This window comes from Callorhinus ursinus, unplaced genomic scaffold, assembly GCF_003265705.2.
Source record: "Callorhinus ursinus isolate GAN/ISIS: 27379988/994484 unplaced genomic scaffold, GSC_fseal_2.0 scaffold50, whole genome shotgun sequence".
Classification (NCBI taxonomy): domain Eukaryota; kingdom Metazoa; phylum Chordata; class Mammalia; order Carnivora; family Otariidae; genus Callorhinus; species Callorhinus ursinus.
In genome coordinates this window covers 7,945,111-7,964,012 of record NW_027397112.1, presented here as the reverse complement: position 1 = coordinate 7,964,012, position 18,902 = coordinate 7,945,111, and the positions used below count along the sequence as shown (strand labels likewise).

General features: G+C 40.8%; 2 protein-coding genes across 12 annotated transcripts in view; one reads left to right on the top strand and one right to left on the bottom strand.

The window, feature by feature from the left end:
• Positions 1-1,694: 1,694 nt before the first annotated feature.
• DDX5 (DEAD-box helicase 5) lies at positions 1,695-8,925 on the bottom strand. Of its 3 annotated transcripts, none has more exons than XM_025889941.2 (14): positions 8,909-8,925; positions 8,101-8,279; positions 6,719-6,884; positions 6,273-6,369; positions 6,054-6,187; positions 5,864-5,929; positions 5,458-5,599; positions 5,216-5,376; positions 4,956-5,128; positions 4,493-4,603; positions 4,222-4,283; positions 4,089-4,148; positions 2,616-2,840; positions 1,695-2,401 (listed from the first exon to the last, which is right to left on the bottom strand). In XM_025889941.2, the coding sequence occupies exons 2-14, from the start codon at positions 8,142-8,144 to the stop codon at positions 1,998-2,000; spliced, it is 1,845 nt and encodes a 614-aa protein (XP_025745726.1). In that variant the 5' UTR covers positions 8,145-8,279; positions 8,909-8,925; the 3' UTR covers positions 1,695-1,997. The 3 variants fall into 3 exon arrangements, with proteins under 3 accessions (XP_025745726.1, XP_025745727.1, XP_073739374.1); XM_025889942.2 differs by lacking the exon at positions 8,909-8,925 and adding an exon at positions 8,572-8,686; XM_073883273.1 differs by lacking the exon at positions 8,909-8,925 and having other exon boundaries at positions 8,101-8,327.
• A 105-nt stretch (positions 8,926-9,030) lies between these two features.
• CEP95 (centrosomal protein 95) overlaps positions 9,031-18,902 on the top strand; it is a 36,875-nt gene continuing 27,003 nt past the window's right edge. For 2 of the 9 annotated variants that reach the window (XM_025889938.2, XM_025889936.2), the window contains exons 1-4: positions 9,039-9,195; positions 10,617-10,745; positions 12,096-12,203; positions 16,720-16,830. In XM_025889938.2, the coding sequence (XP_025745723.2) occupies positions 9,177-9,195; positions 10,617-10,745; positions 12,096-12,203; positions 16,720-16,830 (367 nt within the window). In that variant the 5' untranslated portion in view covers positions 9,039-9,176. Of the gene's footprint in view, positions 9,196-10,616; positions 10,746-12,095; positions 12,204-16,719; positions 16,831-18,063; positions 18,226-18,902 lie in introns of those variants that run through there. The other 7 variants (XM_073883267.1, XM_073883268.1, XM_025889937.2 and 4 more) reach the window with 7 other exon arrangements.

Sequence of the window (18,902 nt, the reverse complement as noted above, 5' to 3'; positions counted from 1 at the left end):
TCCTACCTCTAGCTTCCCTTAAAGTGGTTAGGGTAACCTTGAAAATTTAATGCAGATCAAAGTACCACTAGATTCTATTAAACTACCAAGGGGCAGTTTATGAAAGGAGGGTGACAGCCTAGCAGTTAAATTTTAACTGTTAATTCATCATTATGTGTAACATGTTGCAGGACAGGCTCAAAAACATTCTATACAAGCACGTGTGCAGGAGTTCGTGTAAAAAAAAGCTAAGATCGTTTTGCTGTAAAATAACTGTTAAAAAAATTTAAATTCCATTAAAAGCTGGGCTCTATTATCGTGTTTTCCAATCAGGAAACACACACCAGGGAAGAGGCCTATACACAAATAAATAAAAGCGAGAATGGGGAGAAAAATCACATTTATTAGTTCAGACAACCACAGGCGGGACACAACACATGCTAAAAAGTGGACTGTCTTAAAACTTACTTCAAAGGTAAATAGGTAAATGTTTTCCACAGCCCCACAATCATTTCAATAAATGTTTACAAATTAAAAGGCCGTTAGACATTAAACAGTAAAATATGTAATAAATACTCCAACCTACCCCAAAAGCTTCTTATAAGTTAAAAGTCATAATGAATTTGACTAACCATGCTATTGAAAACTGTTCAAGTTGCTAGAGGCTGAATCAGTTTTCAATGTATTAGTCCTAAAAATACCACTTCCCCATTCCCTACCCCAAGCAAATTCTAGTTAAGTTTTACATTTTAGAGATAAGGCATTGACACCAATTAAAGCCTCAGTTTAATAACCAGAATTTAAGTGAAGTCTCATGAAGACCTCTCCTCTCCTGACAAAAAAGAACATATATACCAGACTCTGGGAAGACATCCAGACCTATTTCTAGTCATTACTGAAATGAAGTATTAGAAAGGTTGGTGAGCCAAAGTTAAATCTAAAACAAACCCCCCTCCTCCCCTGACCTTTCTAGCAATAAAAAACCATGTTGACCTAACAAGATGACTTGTACAATAGTCACTGTGCTTTTGGTTATGTTGCTTCCTCTTGGTTAATCATTAACTTCGACAGGATTTTCTTTGAATATGAATAGACCGTCCAGTTTGAAGTGCTCGAGTTCCCTGAATTATCAAAGACATTCATGATTCCCAGTGTAACCATAGTTAAGTGCCCCAAGAGCCTGAATACTACAATCTATATTAAATTCAAACTTAGCTCTTGGCCAAAGATCTTAACAGGTGTAAAGTCTTTTAGCTTTGTTCACCGTTTTGGTAATTTATAATAGAGCCAAAAGTTATTCTGAAAAAGTTATTTGGAGCTTTTCAATGATAAAATTTTGCAAAGGAATAAAGTCATCCATGTTGCTCTCACACTAAGTTTGAGGGTGGGGCTATACAGTTGATTATTTCCTATTTTAATCTCACTTCACCATCCTAACCATTAGGCTTTTAAATGACTCACCTGATGAGGTACGGACAGAGAGCCTTTATGCAATTTAGCCTACAACTGTATAAACTTAATCTCATTTTAATTCTTGCACTATAAATAGGTCATTCTAAGAAGGGCCTTCTGATCTCCCCACTTCCCAAACCAAAATTAGAGAAAAGGAGCAATTTAAGTTTTTATGGTAAAAAAAAAAAAAAAACAAAACAGACCATCTAAGCAAAGTTTTACATGACATTATATATGTAAAATAAAGTACAATTTCCACTTAATTCAGTCTTCAAATATTTTTTATTGGAAGGCCATGCATTGCCTTCATTTATTGTATTTCAAATCACTGTACATTTACTTTTGTGAAAACACTGCCTGCATTTTCTAGTACAAAAAAAACCTAAAAATTGTTTCAGGAATGTAGAGAAATATCCAACTTAAATAGCGAAAAAGTGCACCATAATTACTGCTGCACTGCAGTCATTTCTGCATTTCCCATGTTTCTTAAATAACTATCTTGTCTGATAACACACAATATAAAGAGCAATTATGAAAAACAGACATTTACATATACTTCTAAAGTCTTATTGAGAATATCCTGTTGGCATTGGATAACCAATCATAGGCGCAGCTGCAGTAGCAGGATATGCATATGCCTGTTGGTTCATACCATTGTGCATATTTGGAACGTTACTTCCATATTGCTGAGTGCTATCATAACCATTCTGGTAAGTCCCTGTTGGATTACCAGTCCTAAAACTGGTCTGTATACCGGCAGACACAAAATTACTTCCAAAGCTCCCATTGGTGTAATTTGCAGCACTGTAAACACCATTCTGAGTTTTTGCCCCAAAATCTCTCTTAAGCAGACTAGAGTAACCTCTGTCATAATTTTCCCTGTCTCTAAAGGTATTAAATCCACCCCTTTTGCCCGCAGAATATCTGTCCCGGCGGTCATCCTTCATGCCTCCTCTACCCCTGGAACGACCTGTCAAGAAAAAAAAGATTGCAAGCAGATTATTTCCATGGCACAAATCATTATGAACGCAGAAGGAATTAGGAAGCTCAATTCACTCTATGTGTGAAGTGTTTTCTCAGTTTCATATTGAAGATTTTACTCACCCGCCAATCCCATTTAAAGGATTTGTAGACAATCATGTGACCCCAAATCACCAACATTTCTTAATGAAGGTTGGTCTTACCTGAACCTCTGTCTTCGACCAACTGAAGCAACTTGGGATTAATTGCTTGATTAGCTTCACGAAGCACAGAGATAAGGTCGCTCACTTGCTTTATGTTATTAGGTGTAAAGAAAGTGTATGCTGTGCCTGTTTTGGTACTGCGAGCAGTTCTTCCAATTCGATGAATATAATCCTCTGAGGAGTTAGGGTAGTCATAATTGATGACAAATTTCACATCTTCCACATCTGTAAGGTGTTGCAGTGTGGCAAAATAGCAATGTACGGAGTTTTGCACACCACAACAGCCAGACCAAAAATAAAAAGTTAGACAATTGTATTCCCAAGAAGGTACGGGCTGCAAAAAATACAGTTAAAATGGTTATCCATTCTCTGTAGGAATACCATTGAGGTTGGAAGGGAGAAAAAAAAAAAAAAAGCACACACCATCTACCTGTCTCATTACCCACCCAATGATAGAGAGCCTGTCAAAAGGACGTGTATTCTCTAACATATTCCCAAACCAGCCAAGTCCCCTTACAGATCATCAAGTGACATCTGAATGCTTCTGCGCAGTAGGGCCACTTAAAGGTTCACAGCAACCTCTTCATGTGCTCATTTTGAGGACCTTTAAACAAAAATGTACATGGTCCTTTGCATTACACACTCATCAGAAGTTCAAAATTCTGGCCACACTGCTTGTCTTGCCAAGACCTTACAACCGCAGCTGCAAGAAAAACATACCTGTCCCCCAAAAGTTGTTTTTATGCACTGTGTCTCGTCTAGGCAAGCGCTTCCAAGAAGCCAGGATTCACTTGAGAATGTGTCTCTCTCTGGCAGGTCTCGACATGACGACTACTGTGTAGGTGAGGGAGGAACTTTCAAAGCACTGCTTTCTTTTCCCACTGACTAAGTGTGAGAAGTTGCTCCTGATCTAGATCTCATGTGCCAGTACTCACCAATTTGTAAAAGGCTTAGTACCTTTTAAAGCTGCTCTCTCCATTTCAAACTTGAACAAAAATTTCATTGAACATTGAAGTTTGGAAATATTTCTTCAACATTTCAGCAAACTCACTGAAACTCAAAGACCCACAGATCACAGTAAACAGTTTGAAACAATGCTGTACCATGGCAGTCATGCAAAGCATGGGACAGAAGAAATACCACGGCAGTGAACTGTGAGGATAACTTCCATTTTTTTCCCCCGGAGAGAACAGTTTACGGGGCAGAGGTGGTATGTTCTGCCTTTTGAAGATTACTGGCACACTTTCAGCTTTTCACCTCTCTAATCGACTGGAAGCAGCCAGCCGATCACTAGTCCTCCATCCCCCTCGAGTCCTCCGATTGTCATGCCTAGGCCTTGCCACAAAGACTGCACCTTTATATGAAAAAAACTTAGAAAAAATGCAGAGGTTAAAGAAAGCAATAAACTTTCTTTAAAAAAGTTATATGGAGATCTTCTGGGAAACCAAGCCATGAATTCGAGTTTTTACTAACCTAGCCCTCTGGAGGCCACATCTGTAGCAATCAGAATAGGAGCTTTTCCATGTTTGAATTCTGTGAAAAAGAAAGGATCATCAATAATCTGAGAATTCCAGGTTTTGAAAAAAAAAATTTTCATTTAACTAACCATTTAGAACCCAGTCACGCTCCTGTTGACTCTTGTCACCATGGATACCCATGGCGGGCCACCTACATTAAAGAAAAACCGTTATCAGTAGACTCACATTTAAAACCTGAAAGATTACCTATCTAGTCACCAATTCCTTTGATTTCACCTAAACAAGTTTTATTTACACCAAATAATGGTCATCCATAACATATCATTACTCTTGATCGGTTTGCCCCTCCCCCTAACCTCAGCTCTCATACACCTGCTTCAATGGAAGAAGCCCACATACCCGTCTCTCCTCATTTTTCTAGTAAGCTCATCACATCTTCTTTTGGTTTCGACAAAAACAATGGTTTTATTCTCCTTCTCACTCATTATCTCTTCCATTAGACGAATAAGTCTTGGGGAAAAAAAATTGTGAATTTTAAAAAGTAGTCCATAGTTATGGCCACGCATTTAAGGTCACTGAAGCACTACCTTCAGTTACACGGCTACAAGTAAAAACACCTGCATGAACACTTATCAAGCAACTGCCCTTGGTCCTTAAGCCACAAAGCATGTTCTTTCACCTGAAGGAATGCTATATAGCGATAACCAATTACGTAAATGATGGAAAACATTTTTCAGGAAGACAAATTTTAAATGAACACATTCAGGTTCCACCCAACAAAGTCACTTTTAAGATAACCTAAGAAAGGGTTAACTCCAAAGTTTATCTGGCAAAATTTTTATAACTTCTATAGGAAACTTACTTTTCATCCTTTTCTACATCATGACATACATCCACAATCTGAAGAATGTTGTGGTTTGCACTCAGTTCTAGTGCACCAATGTTTATATGTATGTAGTCTTTCAGGAAATCTTCAGCAAGCTGTCTTACTTCTTTTGGCCAAGTTGCACTCCACATTAGGGTTTGCCTATCAGGCTAAAGAATTTTGGATTAAAAACATTGTATTTTCAAGAATAAATTGAGACCTAAGTTTGAAAATAAAACATTTTTAAAGGCACTTACTCTTATCTGATCCACAATCTTCCTTATTTGGGGTTCAAAGCCCATATCAAGCATTCTATCTGCTTCATCAAGGACAAGGTAAGTAGTTCTTCTCAGATTGGTTTTCCCACACTCTAAAAAGTCAATCAGTCTTCCAGGTGTTGCAATACAGATTTCCACACCTTCAATTAAACACATAGATATAACTATGACATCTAGAACTTCCAGCACCAACAGTGACAAATACAATTTTTGTTACATGCCTCTCTCCAAATCACGAATCTGTGGTCCCTTAGGAGCACCACCATAGATGCAAGTGGACTTCAATCGACATGCTCTGCAGTATTCAGCAGCTACTTGCTGTACCTGTTGGGCCAGTTCCCGAGTTGGTGCCAGCACCAAGCACTAAAGAACAAAAAGTGGAACAGGTTTTAGCAAACTCCTGGATCCTAGTTTTAAACTAACTGATTGGCATTAAATGGGCAGGTCACTGGTTTTGCTGTCCAATACTCAAGTATAATCAAGGCAGCTCTGTCAGCAGCTAAATTAACGTGATACAACTAACGTCTCTACATAAGACCCCAAGGATTATCTTTTGCTATGTATTCTACAAATCACTGCATTGTACTCCTAGACAAAAATTAAGAAAAAATACAGATATATACTTACAATAGGCCCATCACCTCTCTCTAGGAATGGCTGATGATTGATGTGGACGATAGCAGGCAGCAAATACTGTTTGTGGTGAGGGAACAAACAACAGGAGTTAAATTAAAAGGCTTCTGGTTTCTTTATATTCCTAATCCATTTTCTCTAGCACATGACCACAGATTTAAAACTCAAAGTCTCCCACACTTACAGACAATGTTTTCCCGGATCCAGTCTGTGCTACTCCAACCATATCCAATCCACTTAGAGCAACGGGCCATCCCTGAGCTTGAATAGCAGTGGGTTCAGTAAAATTCTGTCTTGCAATCACATCCATGACATTTGCTGTAATTAGTAATAATTCAGTAAAATTTAGTAATGCCAAGAAAACAAAAAATAATAAAAAGGGAGGATCAAAACTAGCACTTACCAGGGAAGTTTGCTTCATAAAAATTCAGAACTGGCTTTGGGCAGTTGTGACCTCTAACCGTAATTTCCTTACTCCTTCTGTATGTCTCCACCTCTTGCTATAAAACAAATTGTAATAATCTACTAAGTACCATGACAACCTTCACTAATATGCAGCCAGCAAGCCCCTAAACTTATGAACTATTATTTAAACTTTAATAAGACCATTTAAAATCTATATCCACATATGGAAAACCTACACAGTAAAAGATGCGATTGCAGTTATGTTTAACCACTCTATGCAGAAAAATTTGAAGACACCTGTTTCCAAAGTACCACCTCTTAACTCAGAAAGTGCGAAGTTCCCTAAATTTGGTCATTTCCACGAGGTCTCTGTTCATATTTTTACTTACTAGATAGAAACCATTATCGAATTACAGCCCAATGAAGCTATGTGAAATTACTCACTGCTGTGCGCCTAGCCAAATCAGGGTGTTCTTGATAAAAATTCTTCTCAAATTTGGGCAGCTCATCAAGATTCCACTTCTTTTTGACTAGTTTCTCCCCAGGGTTTCCAAACTTCTTTCCAGATAGAGGCCCTGCCCTACTTCCCCCAAATCGAGGTGCACCAAACCTGAAATTAAAGCAAAAAAGTTGTTACTCATATTTTCAAACGTCTACAGAGAAATTTATATACAAACTCATTCTCCCTTGGCATACACTTCACGTAAACAAGAGACTTTTCGAGGTTTAAGGCTTAGCACTTAGCACCGGTCATGCTCTCAAAAGCCACAATTAGCACCTCTCTCACTTCCCGTTGTCCCAAATACACACTACTGAAGCCAAGTCAACAGCCCGGGATTTACCGGGTCGGAAACTGGCTGCCCAAACGCCTGAAGTTCAAATTACAAGGATAGACAACAGCTTGTAGCTCCTAGTCTTTCCCTTGAGCTTAGGAATTAAATGTCTGGGAAAGAGACAATACAAGGGAGGTGCTTAACAACGTTATTTATCAACAGTTAAAACCAAAGCAGCTTTGGTTTTAAGGGAATAATGGGACACCAACAGCAACGAGAACAAAACAAGGACGCTGGTCTCAGAGACACTTATGCAAGCCTATCGAATGGGGGGATCCCGCGGAAGGACTCCCGATCGAGATAGCAAAATTATATAACGCAAAGAAAAAGAGGAGGAGGAGCTGGCAACTACCGGGGGAGGAGTCCCGGACCGGGCGGCGTTCCCGCTGGGGCGGCGCTTCCCCCTTTGTCTCGCATTTCTCTCTGCGCCACATTTTCTCGACGCTGCCATTTTGAGCTCCTCCGCCGGGCGGGGTAACAAAGGCGCCGCCGCCATGTCCGACGCCGGCATTTTGTACCCGCGACTCAGCCACATGGCCGATTCCCGCGGTGCCAGCCACCCTCCTGCCGCCGCCGCATCAATGGCTTCGGAGGCGACCCCCTCGGCTATCACAGAACTCCTGGGGCCCCTAAAACACCTCCCGAGAAGATGCACCTAACAGCGCTGACTTCGTTCTCCTGGAAGCGTCGCGCTTTTCTCCCATCGAAATACGCTCTCCCGGGTTCTCCCAACAGCTGCTCTATCGTCGGGGAGGGGGGGGCTTCGACGCCCCCTCCCCCCACCCCCGCCAACAAAAGGCGAGGTTGAGGACCGTTAACAGGAAAACATCCCTCAGTCAGTTTTGGACAAATATCAAAATGGCGCAAACCTTCGATTGATAAAACCTAATAATAGGCTAAAAAAGCCAAGTTCCCGCCGCCCCCGCCCGCCGCCACCTTCATCGGCCTCCCATCCCCCACTGCCGGGCCTGACAAGTCCGTTCCCACACTCACCCTCGATCCCGGCCGCGGTCTCGGTCACTCGAATAACCCGACATGGCGTCAATGGTTGCGGTTGGCGGGGAACGAAGTGGAGAGAATCGGGTGCGACGAGTCGCTGCAGGTGGCTTTGGCTATGGCAAAGCCTTGCGGGGGCGGCAGCGGCGGAGGGGCGGCGATGACAGGAGCCGGAGCTGCTCAACAAGAGACCGGTGGAAATGAATGAGGTACCGGCCGCGTCCCGGCAGCCGGTTTTATAGCCTGGACCGCCTCCTCCGCCGCAGAGACTGCTGGGAGCCGCTCTATGACCTAATCACCCCGCCCCTGCGCAGAGGCCGCAACGCCCGCCGGCGTTCCGGGATCCGCCATGTTCTCGCCCCCCCCCCCCCCCCCCCCCCCTCCCCCTCCCTCAGAGTCGCCGGTTTGGGGGCCCTTTCATGGCTGGGCCCACCTACACTGAGATTATCTCAGCCTACACTCCTTCACCTTTTTCTCGTCTTTCCACACCTCAAGGAAGCCACCCCGCCCTTTTTCAGTTCCAGCCCAGCCAACAAAATGGCCAGCACAGGCCTACCCACTCAGCCCACTTGGAGATGTTTACGTCTCCAAAGAGCCTTCACGCCCCCAACCAACTGAGATGGGAAGGCGGAGCCTGACATTGTCACGTGGCTGCTCCGCCCCTCCGGTAAGCGGACCGCACTACTTCTCCACTTGGCGACGGCGGAAGAATACGAAACGAAAGAGCTCACCGGAAGTACCGTACTAATGCCCCCGGGAGACCGGCCTGGGCTGCTGGGTGACCCGGCCTGTCAAACCCACCCACCTGAGAATTCCTTAGCGGGATCTTGCCCGCGAAGAATGGTATCCAGAGCCCACAAACCGCCGCCTCAGCGCGTGCAGCGAAAGGAAGTGCTCTTGTGATGGCCAATCAGCAGCGAGAAACCGTTTTAACGTCCCTCCCTCTTTTACCCCCTGCCCTTTAGTTTCGTTCCCCCCCCCACCTTGGCGGTGCGTCTGCGCTGTGCGGCCCTTCCAGGACGCCGTCCACCGCGCGCCCAGCTGGGAGTCCGGCGGCGACCTGCCTCCGTGACATGGCGGGCTCAGAGGCTGGTGAGTCTCGGCTCGGAGCCCCGGTGTGTGTGAACTGAAGCCGTTTAAGTCCCCGAACTCCCCTTTTATCTTGAGTCCTCTGGATGCACTCCTTAGGTCTGGGCTGTCCGCAGGGCTGGTGACAGACACCCCGTCGTAGTGGGCGGTTTCTGTGGGTTTCTTAGCCCCGCTCTCGGTCGGCTTAGAGGCCATCGAGCGCGATTTTGGGGTGTGGAGAGAAGGATCCCGTGGCGAGTCCCGCAGCACGTCTGCAAGTTCGCTGCAAAAAGGGCAGTCAGAAAGCGTCTTCCCGGGACTTGTATTTCTGTGGGGAATGCGGCCCGTGTCAGCGTGTTCTCTGGTTCTTGAACTGTGGGGACTGAGGCCGTACCTGCATGTGCATTGAACTTTTGGGGGAACGGCACTCTTAAAGATTTGCTGATGCTCCTGGATATTCTCCTCATTGCCCTCTGGAGTTACCGGCTTTGTCTAGCAACCGCTTTTGCAAAGCGAGTGGGTTGGGTTGTCTGGGACGCTTTCATCCCTTTCCTCAGGACAGCGTTCAGACTGCTTGTCGTGGTTTGGTCAGCTGTGAGAAGTGGGCGTGGGGGGAGGGAGATAACGTGCCTTGAACACACGGACATCGTTATTCCTAGAACATACTGAATATGTCGAACACAAAAGGACTTTCTCATTAATCGCCAGTTATATCAGGGATCAAATAGGTCAGGCTTTCTAAATTACCTTTGTTTGAGAAAGTCTTGAAATAACCTTGCTAATTCCTACCGTATCTGTGGGTGGGGTGCGGTGGTACACAGGAAACTTCGACTGTGTTGGTAACGTGCTAGTTCTGAATTTAGGGACGTTTTTGTGTATTTCCTATGTTTTATTTCTTATTCATTAAATGTAATTTTCTAAAAAACTAACATGTTGTAGTGTTGGGTGTCATTATTTCAGTTTTTAACAGCCTAAGTTAATCACCACCTATTTGGGCACCAGAGAAATTCTGACTTGCACAAGATAATTGTGTAAAAACATGACTAATACCATTGGGAATTTGAAGCAGCTTCTATTAACTGGTTTCTGGTAACCTCAGACTATCGTTAACAAACTCGTTTATGACATATATTCCCGTTTACTTGTGTGTTGTAAATAAAAACATTAGGTATGGCTGGTAAAATAAGAACAGGGGTAAAATAACTTAAGATTTTAGGTTGCAATAGTAAAAGTTAGATTTGCATCATGGTTTTGACTACATTAAAATTCTAGCACTCTGGACGTCATCCCAAGAAATTAAATATTTTCAAAATTCGTGCCTCAGAGGATCTTTGAACTTCTACAATAATCAAATATTTTATCTTCTACATCATTCAATGTCTGTCTTCATGGGGGTTGACTTTTTCTAGTGCTATTTAAGGCTGATCTTTTTCCATTCCTGACAGAGTGGATAACCGTTGCCAATAACCTTCTTTTGAAATGTCACATACACCTGAGGATACGAGAACTAGAAGATTGTGATGCTAATGTTTTTATTGCTCTTTACCAATCCATTTTGGGAGAAAAGGTACCAGGTAAGGGTACTAAAAAGTGGGAGTAATAGTGACTATATCTTAGGCCAGGAGTTTTGAGAGCCTTCAGTTAGATCCTATGAGATTTATAAAATCTTGACTTTTTTCTTTTATATCTTATTTCTATCCAACTTGCATTCATTACCTTAATGAGACCCACACATAGTAACACCCTTGGTCAAATCAGTTCAAGTGGTCTTGGTCATTTCTGTTTAATTATGCCTAATACCTCATGAAAGTTACACCTTTTCTGGGCGCCTGGGTGGCTCAGTTGGTTAAGCGACTGCCTTCGGCTCAGGTCATGATCCTGGAGTCCTGGGATCGAGTCCCACATCGGGCTCCCTGCTCAGCAGGGGGTCTGCTTCTCCCTCTGACCCTCTTCCCTCTCATGCTCTCTGTCTCTCATTCTCTCTCTCACAAATAAATAAATAAAATCTTTAAAAATAAATAAATAAAGATTTAAAAAAAAAAGAAAGTTACACCTTTTCTGTAAATCTATCTTCAAAGGTTCTAAAATTGAGTAGAACTTGGAAACTTGTTGGGTCTTGTTACTTAACCAGTATTACAGATACGAGTTGATGTTTGTCCTGCGTCCCTGGTTAAGTATCTCAGAGTCCTTATCCATAGATTCCTCTGCTGTTTCTGTGTAGCTTACAACCATCAAGTACTAAAACTGTGTGTAGTCTCTGTTCCTTTCCCACTGTTCCCTTGACTTAGTGCCTTCATCACTTGGAATAACGGAGATGGCCTCCAGCTGGTATCTTTGATGCTAGTCTTAACCTTTTGAGTGCAGAGGCATAGAGTTACCTGGTTAGTCTTTTAAAATACTTTTTTCATACTTCTCCAAAACATTCACCTTCCTCAGTACTAGAGGAGAAATTCCACGTATAAGTTGATGTTAATATCTCTCTCAGTCTGGTCTATACTGACCTTTTAAATCATTATGCCAGTAATTCCTACTAGGGTGCTTTAACAAGACTTACAAGGACTCTCCTTTCGTACCTGTTGTGGGTTTTTTCTCTCATGGAAAGCAGCCCACGATTATGGGTTAAAGTCTCACTTCACATATTGTTTCCCTTATTAGAGTATTAGCATCTCCTTGAATTTATCTTAATCTTTCTGTAGTATGGTGCTTATTGTAGAGCATGTTCACATATATGTTAACTGACTAAGTCAACTAATAAAGGTGCTATATAGAAATCAGGCTCTGTTAGCTTTATCTGTACTTTATAAAAGCCTCTTCTCTTTGGGTGGAGCTTGCTTTTGTAGCTGTTAACTTCACTTAGAAGCCTGGTCAGAGACCATGACAACCTGGACCCTCAGATGAAAAATTATGTGGCTTTTTTCCCACAGACCTCATAGCTATTCCCAGGAGTCAAGAGGATGAAGCTCATAATGTACAAGCAGTAATTGATTCACTGGCCTTGGATTACCTGCAAGTCAGCTTGTCTCACATAACAGGTTGGTGTATACTTAACCATCAAATAATTTTGCATTTTACTAAAATGATTTATTAGGTAGAACCGTATACACTGTTTAGTTAACCAAATGAGTAAGCTTATGAAGTAGACCAAACGACAACACTGAGCCAAGACAATTGACTGGTAGAATTAAGGCACCCATCCTTGAGAGGTTTTTTAGGAGAGTCAAACACTGAGTTTGTGATGGACCTGGATCTGAGATGTAAGTATCCTGGTCGTTTGAAGTATGTTTTTCATTCTTTTTTTTTTATTTTTTTTGTTATAGATATATTTTTTTAAGATTTTATTTATTTGACAGAGAGAGACACAGCAAGAGAGGGAACACAAGCAGGGGGAGTGGGAGAGGGAGAAGCAGGTTCTCTGCTGAGCAGGGAGCCTGATGCAGGGCTCGATCCCAGGACCCTGGGACCATGACCTGAGCCGAAGGCAAATGCTTAATGACTGAGCCACCCAGGCGCCCTGTTTTGTTATTTTTTTAAGGGGCTTGAATTCATGACCTTGAGATCAAGACCTGAGCTGAGATTGAGAGTTGGATGCTCAACCAACTGAGCCACCCAGGTGCCCTGTTATTTAGTTATTTTAAAGCTAACATGCTGCTTGTTTGTAGTAGGTAAAAATTAGCAACATCTAAATGTCCACTAAATAGGGACGGGTTAAATAAGTTAATGATTGCTCCATACACGGAATTACTCTGCCAATGTAAAAGATTTTTGATGATCCTCATTATGTAAAATGTTCCATATTAGTGCAACAGTCTCCAGTGTATATAGTGTCAGAAAAATGTGCACTTGATAATAATGTGCAGAGTATGGTGCTACTGTAGAAAACAAAGGTGAGAGTAAATATGCAGTTGATTGCTCGCAGAAGGACTCTTTCAAAGCATGTGCAAGAAACCTGTAATACTGATTGCTTCCAATAAGAGGAACTTCAGGGCTACAGGATGAGGGTGGGCTGAGATTTCATTATATACCTTTTGCACTTTTGAATTTTACTTTTTATTTTATTTGTGAGAGAGACAAAGAATGTGTATGTGCAAATGAGAGGGAGGGGCAGAGGGAGAGAGAATCTTTTTTTTTAATTTTTTTATTGTTATGTTAATCACCATACATTACATCATTAGTTTTGGATGTAGTGTTCCATGATTCATTGTTTGTGCATAACACCCAGTGCTCCACGCAGAACGTGCCCTCTTTAATACCCATCACCAGGCTAGCCCATCCTCTCACTCCCTTCCCCTCTTAGAACCCTCAGTTTGTTTTTCAGAGTCCATCATCTCTCATGGTTCGTCTCCCCCTCTGATTTCCCCCCCTTCATTCTTCCCCTCCTGCTATCTTCTTTTTTTTTTTTTAACATATATTGCATTATTTGTTTCAGAGGTACGGATCTGTGATTCAACAGTCTTGCACAATTCACAGCACTCGCCATAGCACATACCCTCTCCAGTGTCTATCGCCCAGCCACCCCATCCCTCCCACACCCCCACCACTCCAGCAACCCTCAGTTTGTTTCCTGAGATTAAAAATTCCTCTTATCAGTGAGGTCATATGATACATGTCTTTCTCTGATTGACTTATTTCACTCAGCGTAACACCCTCCAGTTCTATCCACGTCGTTGCAAATGGCAAGATTTCATTCCTTTGGATGGCTGCATAATATTCCATTGTGTATATATACCACATCTTTATCCATTCATCTGTCGATGGACATCTTAGCTCTTCCCACAGTTTGGCTATTGTGGACATTACTATAAACATTGGGGTGCACGTACCCCTTCGGATCCCTACATTTGTATCTTTGTGGTAAATACCCAGTACTGCAATTGCTGGATCGTATGGTAGCTCTATTTTCAACTGTTTGAGGAACCTCCATACTGTTTTCCAGAGTGGTTGCAGGAGAGAGAATCTTAAGCACGCTCCACGCCCAGTGTGGAGCCTTACGTGGGGCTTGATCTCAAAACCTGAGATCATGACCTGAGCCAAAATCAAGAGTCGGATGCTTAACTGAGCCACCCAGGCACCCTGCACTTTTTGAATTTTAAACCCCGTTAATATATTGTGTATTCAAATAAATAAAACTAAATTGTGAACCTTTTTCCAGAATAAAGTATATCATGCTTATATTCTGAAGCCAGACTTACCAAATATATTTATAAATCCCTATATTTTACATAGTAAGAAAATGAGGATTATTCAAGTAAATTATTTTAAGCTAAGGAAGAGAGGGAATCTGTGGGTTTTGTTTTTTTTTTTTAAAGATTTTATTTATTTATTTGATAGAGACATAGTGAGAAAGGGAACACAAGCAAGGGGAGTGGGAAAGGGAGAAGCAGGCCTCCCACTGAGCAGGGAGCCCAATGCGGGGCTCGATCCCAGGACCCCGGGATCATGACCCAAGCCGAAGGCAGACGCTTAATGACTGAGCCACCCAGGCGCCCCAGTGGGTTTGATGAATCACTAAGAGAAGGCTTACACTATTGGTTTGTTCTTTGACAGTTAAGAGAGATAAATGTTAATCAGCATAGGTCATTTACATCTCTCAATTTAATATTGATGACAAACTTTTAGGAAGATACTCTAATTTTTGAGTTCAGTTCTAGGTGAGTAAATGTAAATTTGTTTGGAGATAATTCATTTTGAAGGGTAATCCAAGGATTTTCTTATTCTTCTGCAATTTTGAATTGCTTTATCACTTGAACAGGGCAATTTCTGGTATTTGTGCTTTTAAAACCTACTATAGCAAGGTTGTATCTGCATATATAACTTTTGATCGCAGAGCTGCTCCTGACAGCACACACCCACCCCATGAAAAGTTGCAAAACTGTTCACCTCTTGTGGTATACCGTACAGCATCTTTTTACTCCTTGTGTTCTGTTTAAAGCAATATCTCCTATACCACAAAGCACTTCACTTTGACATGCCATCTTAGTTGCTGGGTTGGCAGAGGATGCTCCCCATCCTGGCAACTGAGAATTTCTGAGTATGCCCTTGGGGTATACTTGTGTATCTTAAGTCAGAAAAACATAAGGCTTAAGAATAATATTTGCTTTAAACAAAAAAATTGTCAAATGTTGTCCATCTGTACTAGTAGTAGTGTTGAACATCACATTTCTGGTTTAGGTTTGTTTTGCGTCATGAATGAACTTTTGAATGGCTAGATTCTCTCAAATATCAAATTTCCATTTTGCCTCTCCCTTACTGGTTTGAACTTATGAGAATTGCAGGCATGATCTCCTGAAGGACAACCTAAGTGTCTTGAGTTAAATTCCGTCCATACCTGATGTTGAGTAGAGTCCATTTTAGGTGACACTAAGCATGCCAAGTTTCCATGCTTTTACCAACCCATTTCTTGTCAATATTTCAATTTAGCATTTATTAAAAATTTATTATGGGCCAGGTATTGTTTAAAGATTAACTTCTGGGTGTAAAGTGGATGCGGTGGGAGATTGGACTAGAGAAGTTGGGGGTGAGGTGAAATTAAAAAGGGTTTTATATGCATGGACAGTTTTTTTAAGAAAATTTATTATTGAAGTATAGTTGACACAAAGTTATATTGGTTTCAGGTATACAACATAGTGATCCAACAGTTCTGTATATTACACAGTACTCACTGTGATTAGTTAACCATCTGTCACCATACAATGCTAATTACAATATTGACGTTATTCCCTATGCCTTACTTTTTGTCTCTGTGACTTGTTTTATAACTGGAAGTTAATACAAACTGTATACAAAGTTATACAAATTGGAAGTTTGTATGCATAGGCAATTTTTAATTAAGAAGATGACATGATGCATACAAAATGAACAGAAGTTAAATAGAAAAAATGAGAGATTCCTGATGAAAGTATCCCAACAGATTTGTTTTGTTTTTATATTACTCTGCTGCTCTTATCTTCAGAACAAACCACCATCTAGAAGTAGGATCTCACAATCTGAAACTGTTCTCTCATGCCATTTTTTTTCACCAGCCTAATAAAGTTCTCCTTAGATGCTTTATATTTTTGTATAAATATTACTAGGGGATGTTTTCTTAAGTTCACTTACTTTGTTTTTTGATAAAGGAAGGAATATGCCAGTTAATTATCAAACATATTCAAGGCTGCTGCTTTTGTTTCTTCAAATATAATTAGGCATCAGAAAATTCATGTTTTGGGACGCCTGGGTGGCTCAGTTGGTTAAGCGGCTGCCTTCAGCTCAGGTCATGATCTCAGGGTCCTGGGATTGAGCCCTGCATCAGGCTCCCTGCTCAGCAGGGAGTCTGCTCCTCCCTCTGCCCCTCACCCTGCTTTTGTGCTTGCTCTCACGCCCTCAAGTAAATAAATAAAATTAAAAAAAAAAAAGAAAATTCATATTTTTAATATTTATATTACTGTTTTTCCTGAGTTAGTTTATAATTCTTTTATCTAGAACAGTGCATGGTGGTTTATTCATTTCAAAATTATGAGGCTTTCAATTTCTTGGTTAATATTTTTAATTAGCTCTTTATCCTGTGTTTAGGAGAAAATATAGTGAAAGGAGATAAAGAATCTATTAAGAATCTGCTAGAAATATTTGATGGGTTGCTGGAGTATCTTACAGAACACATCAGTGAGACATCTCATGAGAAAAGTAAGTTTAAAAATAGAAATTTGATTTGGTTTATATTCTACATCCTGTCCCTTTTTGCCTTTTTTCTTTTTGCCTGTTTTTCTTCACAGGAATTGGAATCACTAATGCATATACCTGGTAAAGTTAATCATAAATCTCAATTCTTACTGTTCTAAGTGGTTGAGAAAAATTATCCTAGACTGTCACCATGTCCTTTGTCAGCTTGGCTATTGCTTATAACTTTAAGGCTAATCTGTAATGGCTAAATTCTGGCTAAAATTGCCTGTTGTCTTCTTATTGCATGAAATTACTGACTATAATTTTCTCTGTCAGAACTGCTATTTTAGTTACCAATTTGGATATCGCTAAAGCATTAGCAGGAAAAATTGGTGTGTTTTTTGTCTTCAAACTACAGGTTTGTGACAGCCTGAACATTTTATTTTAGTCTTCAGTAACTCAGTTTCCCAAATTGTAACAATTTATTGTGTGAAATTTTTATTTTATGGTTTTTAATGATAATTATAAAGATTAATATTGCCATATTATTTTCCAAAAGGCTTATGGTTATTTAAAGTGGATCAGCAGTATATAAGAACTATTTATAATTTTTGGCTCAATTTATCTCATTTCTAAGAATTTATCCTAAGGAAGTAATATAAAAGAAAGGGGCTTAAAGGTCTTTATTGCAATGTAATTGAAAAGAAAGAAAAAAAGCCTGTGTGTCTTAACAGTTTGAGATTGGTTGATTAAATAATGCTGTGTCATGACTGGAGTAATATATGACCCATGTAAGAATGATTTTACTATTTTAAAGTTACCCAACAAGTTTTTAGCAATAGTAGCAATCAACATAAATTCTAATATGAATGAAAACAAAAGTATGGGTAGGCTTATCATTCTTCTCACACCGTTGATGGTGAGACCTGTGCTGTGATTATGACATTTGAAATTAACCTTAAACTCTTAATGATAGTTTTCTACCTTTTATCATCATTGTTGAAAAGATTTAAAATCATGTAGGAAGGAAAAATTGCCACACAAGATATTTCTTATTTCAAAAACTTTGAGTGTTCTGAGTGTGGAGTATTTTGAGTGTTTAATGTATGTTAAATATGTACCAGCCCAAGTACTCTGGGAGGATTCAGAATTGCATGCCATGTTTATTGCTCTCAAAGAAACCTATACTCAAGTCAGGAAGACAACCATAAATACATAGAATAGTTCCCCCCAGATGTGCAGTTTTACTTTCCACAGTTTCATTTTACTTGCAGTCAACCTCTGTCCAGAAGCAGATGATCCTCCTGACATACTGTCAGAAGGTCATAATAGCCTAATGCTGTATTGCAGTGCCTATGTCATTCACTCACTTCATCTCATCACGTAGGTATTTTATCATCCCACATCATCACAAGAAGAGTGAGTACAATACAATAAGATATTTTGACAGAGAGAACACATTTCTGTAACTATTGTATATTGTTGTAATTGCTCTATTTTTTTATTAGCTATTGTTTATCTTAATGTGCCTAATTTAGAAGCTAAACTTTATCATAGGTATGTATGTACAGGAAAAAGGGTATATATAGTGTTCAATACTGTCCGTGGTTTCAGGCATTCTCTGGGGATCTTGGAACATATCCCCCATTGATAAGTGGTACTGTTGTACGATAAAAACATTATAGGAGAATTGGGGGAGAGTGAAAGACATATGAAACTCACCTAATTCAAGGTTACCAGTAGGTATTTTGATGCTCTGTGACTATTTAGTCATTCTAGAAGCAAGATTAAGAGGTAGAAAACTACCTTTAGATGGAGATTAATTTGAAATTTTACACTGACAGCAGCAGTTTTTACAATGCAGTGCTTGATTGTAAGTAGGGGAGGGGCGATGGTGGCTTGGCCACGGATAGGGCAGTGGGGATGGAGAGAGGAGCACAGAACTGAGAGATATTTACATGGGAGTCTGGTCATAGTGAAATGCTGAGGCAGAGCTGAGAAGGGATCTTTCAAGGGGAGGTCAGTAGAATGTGGTGAACTTAGGGCTGCTAGGAGGTAGTTGCACAGATGGGGCCTCCCTGTGCGGTAGTACCTGA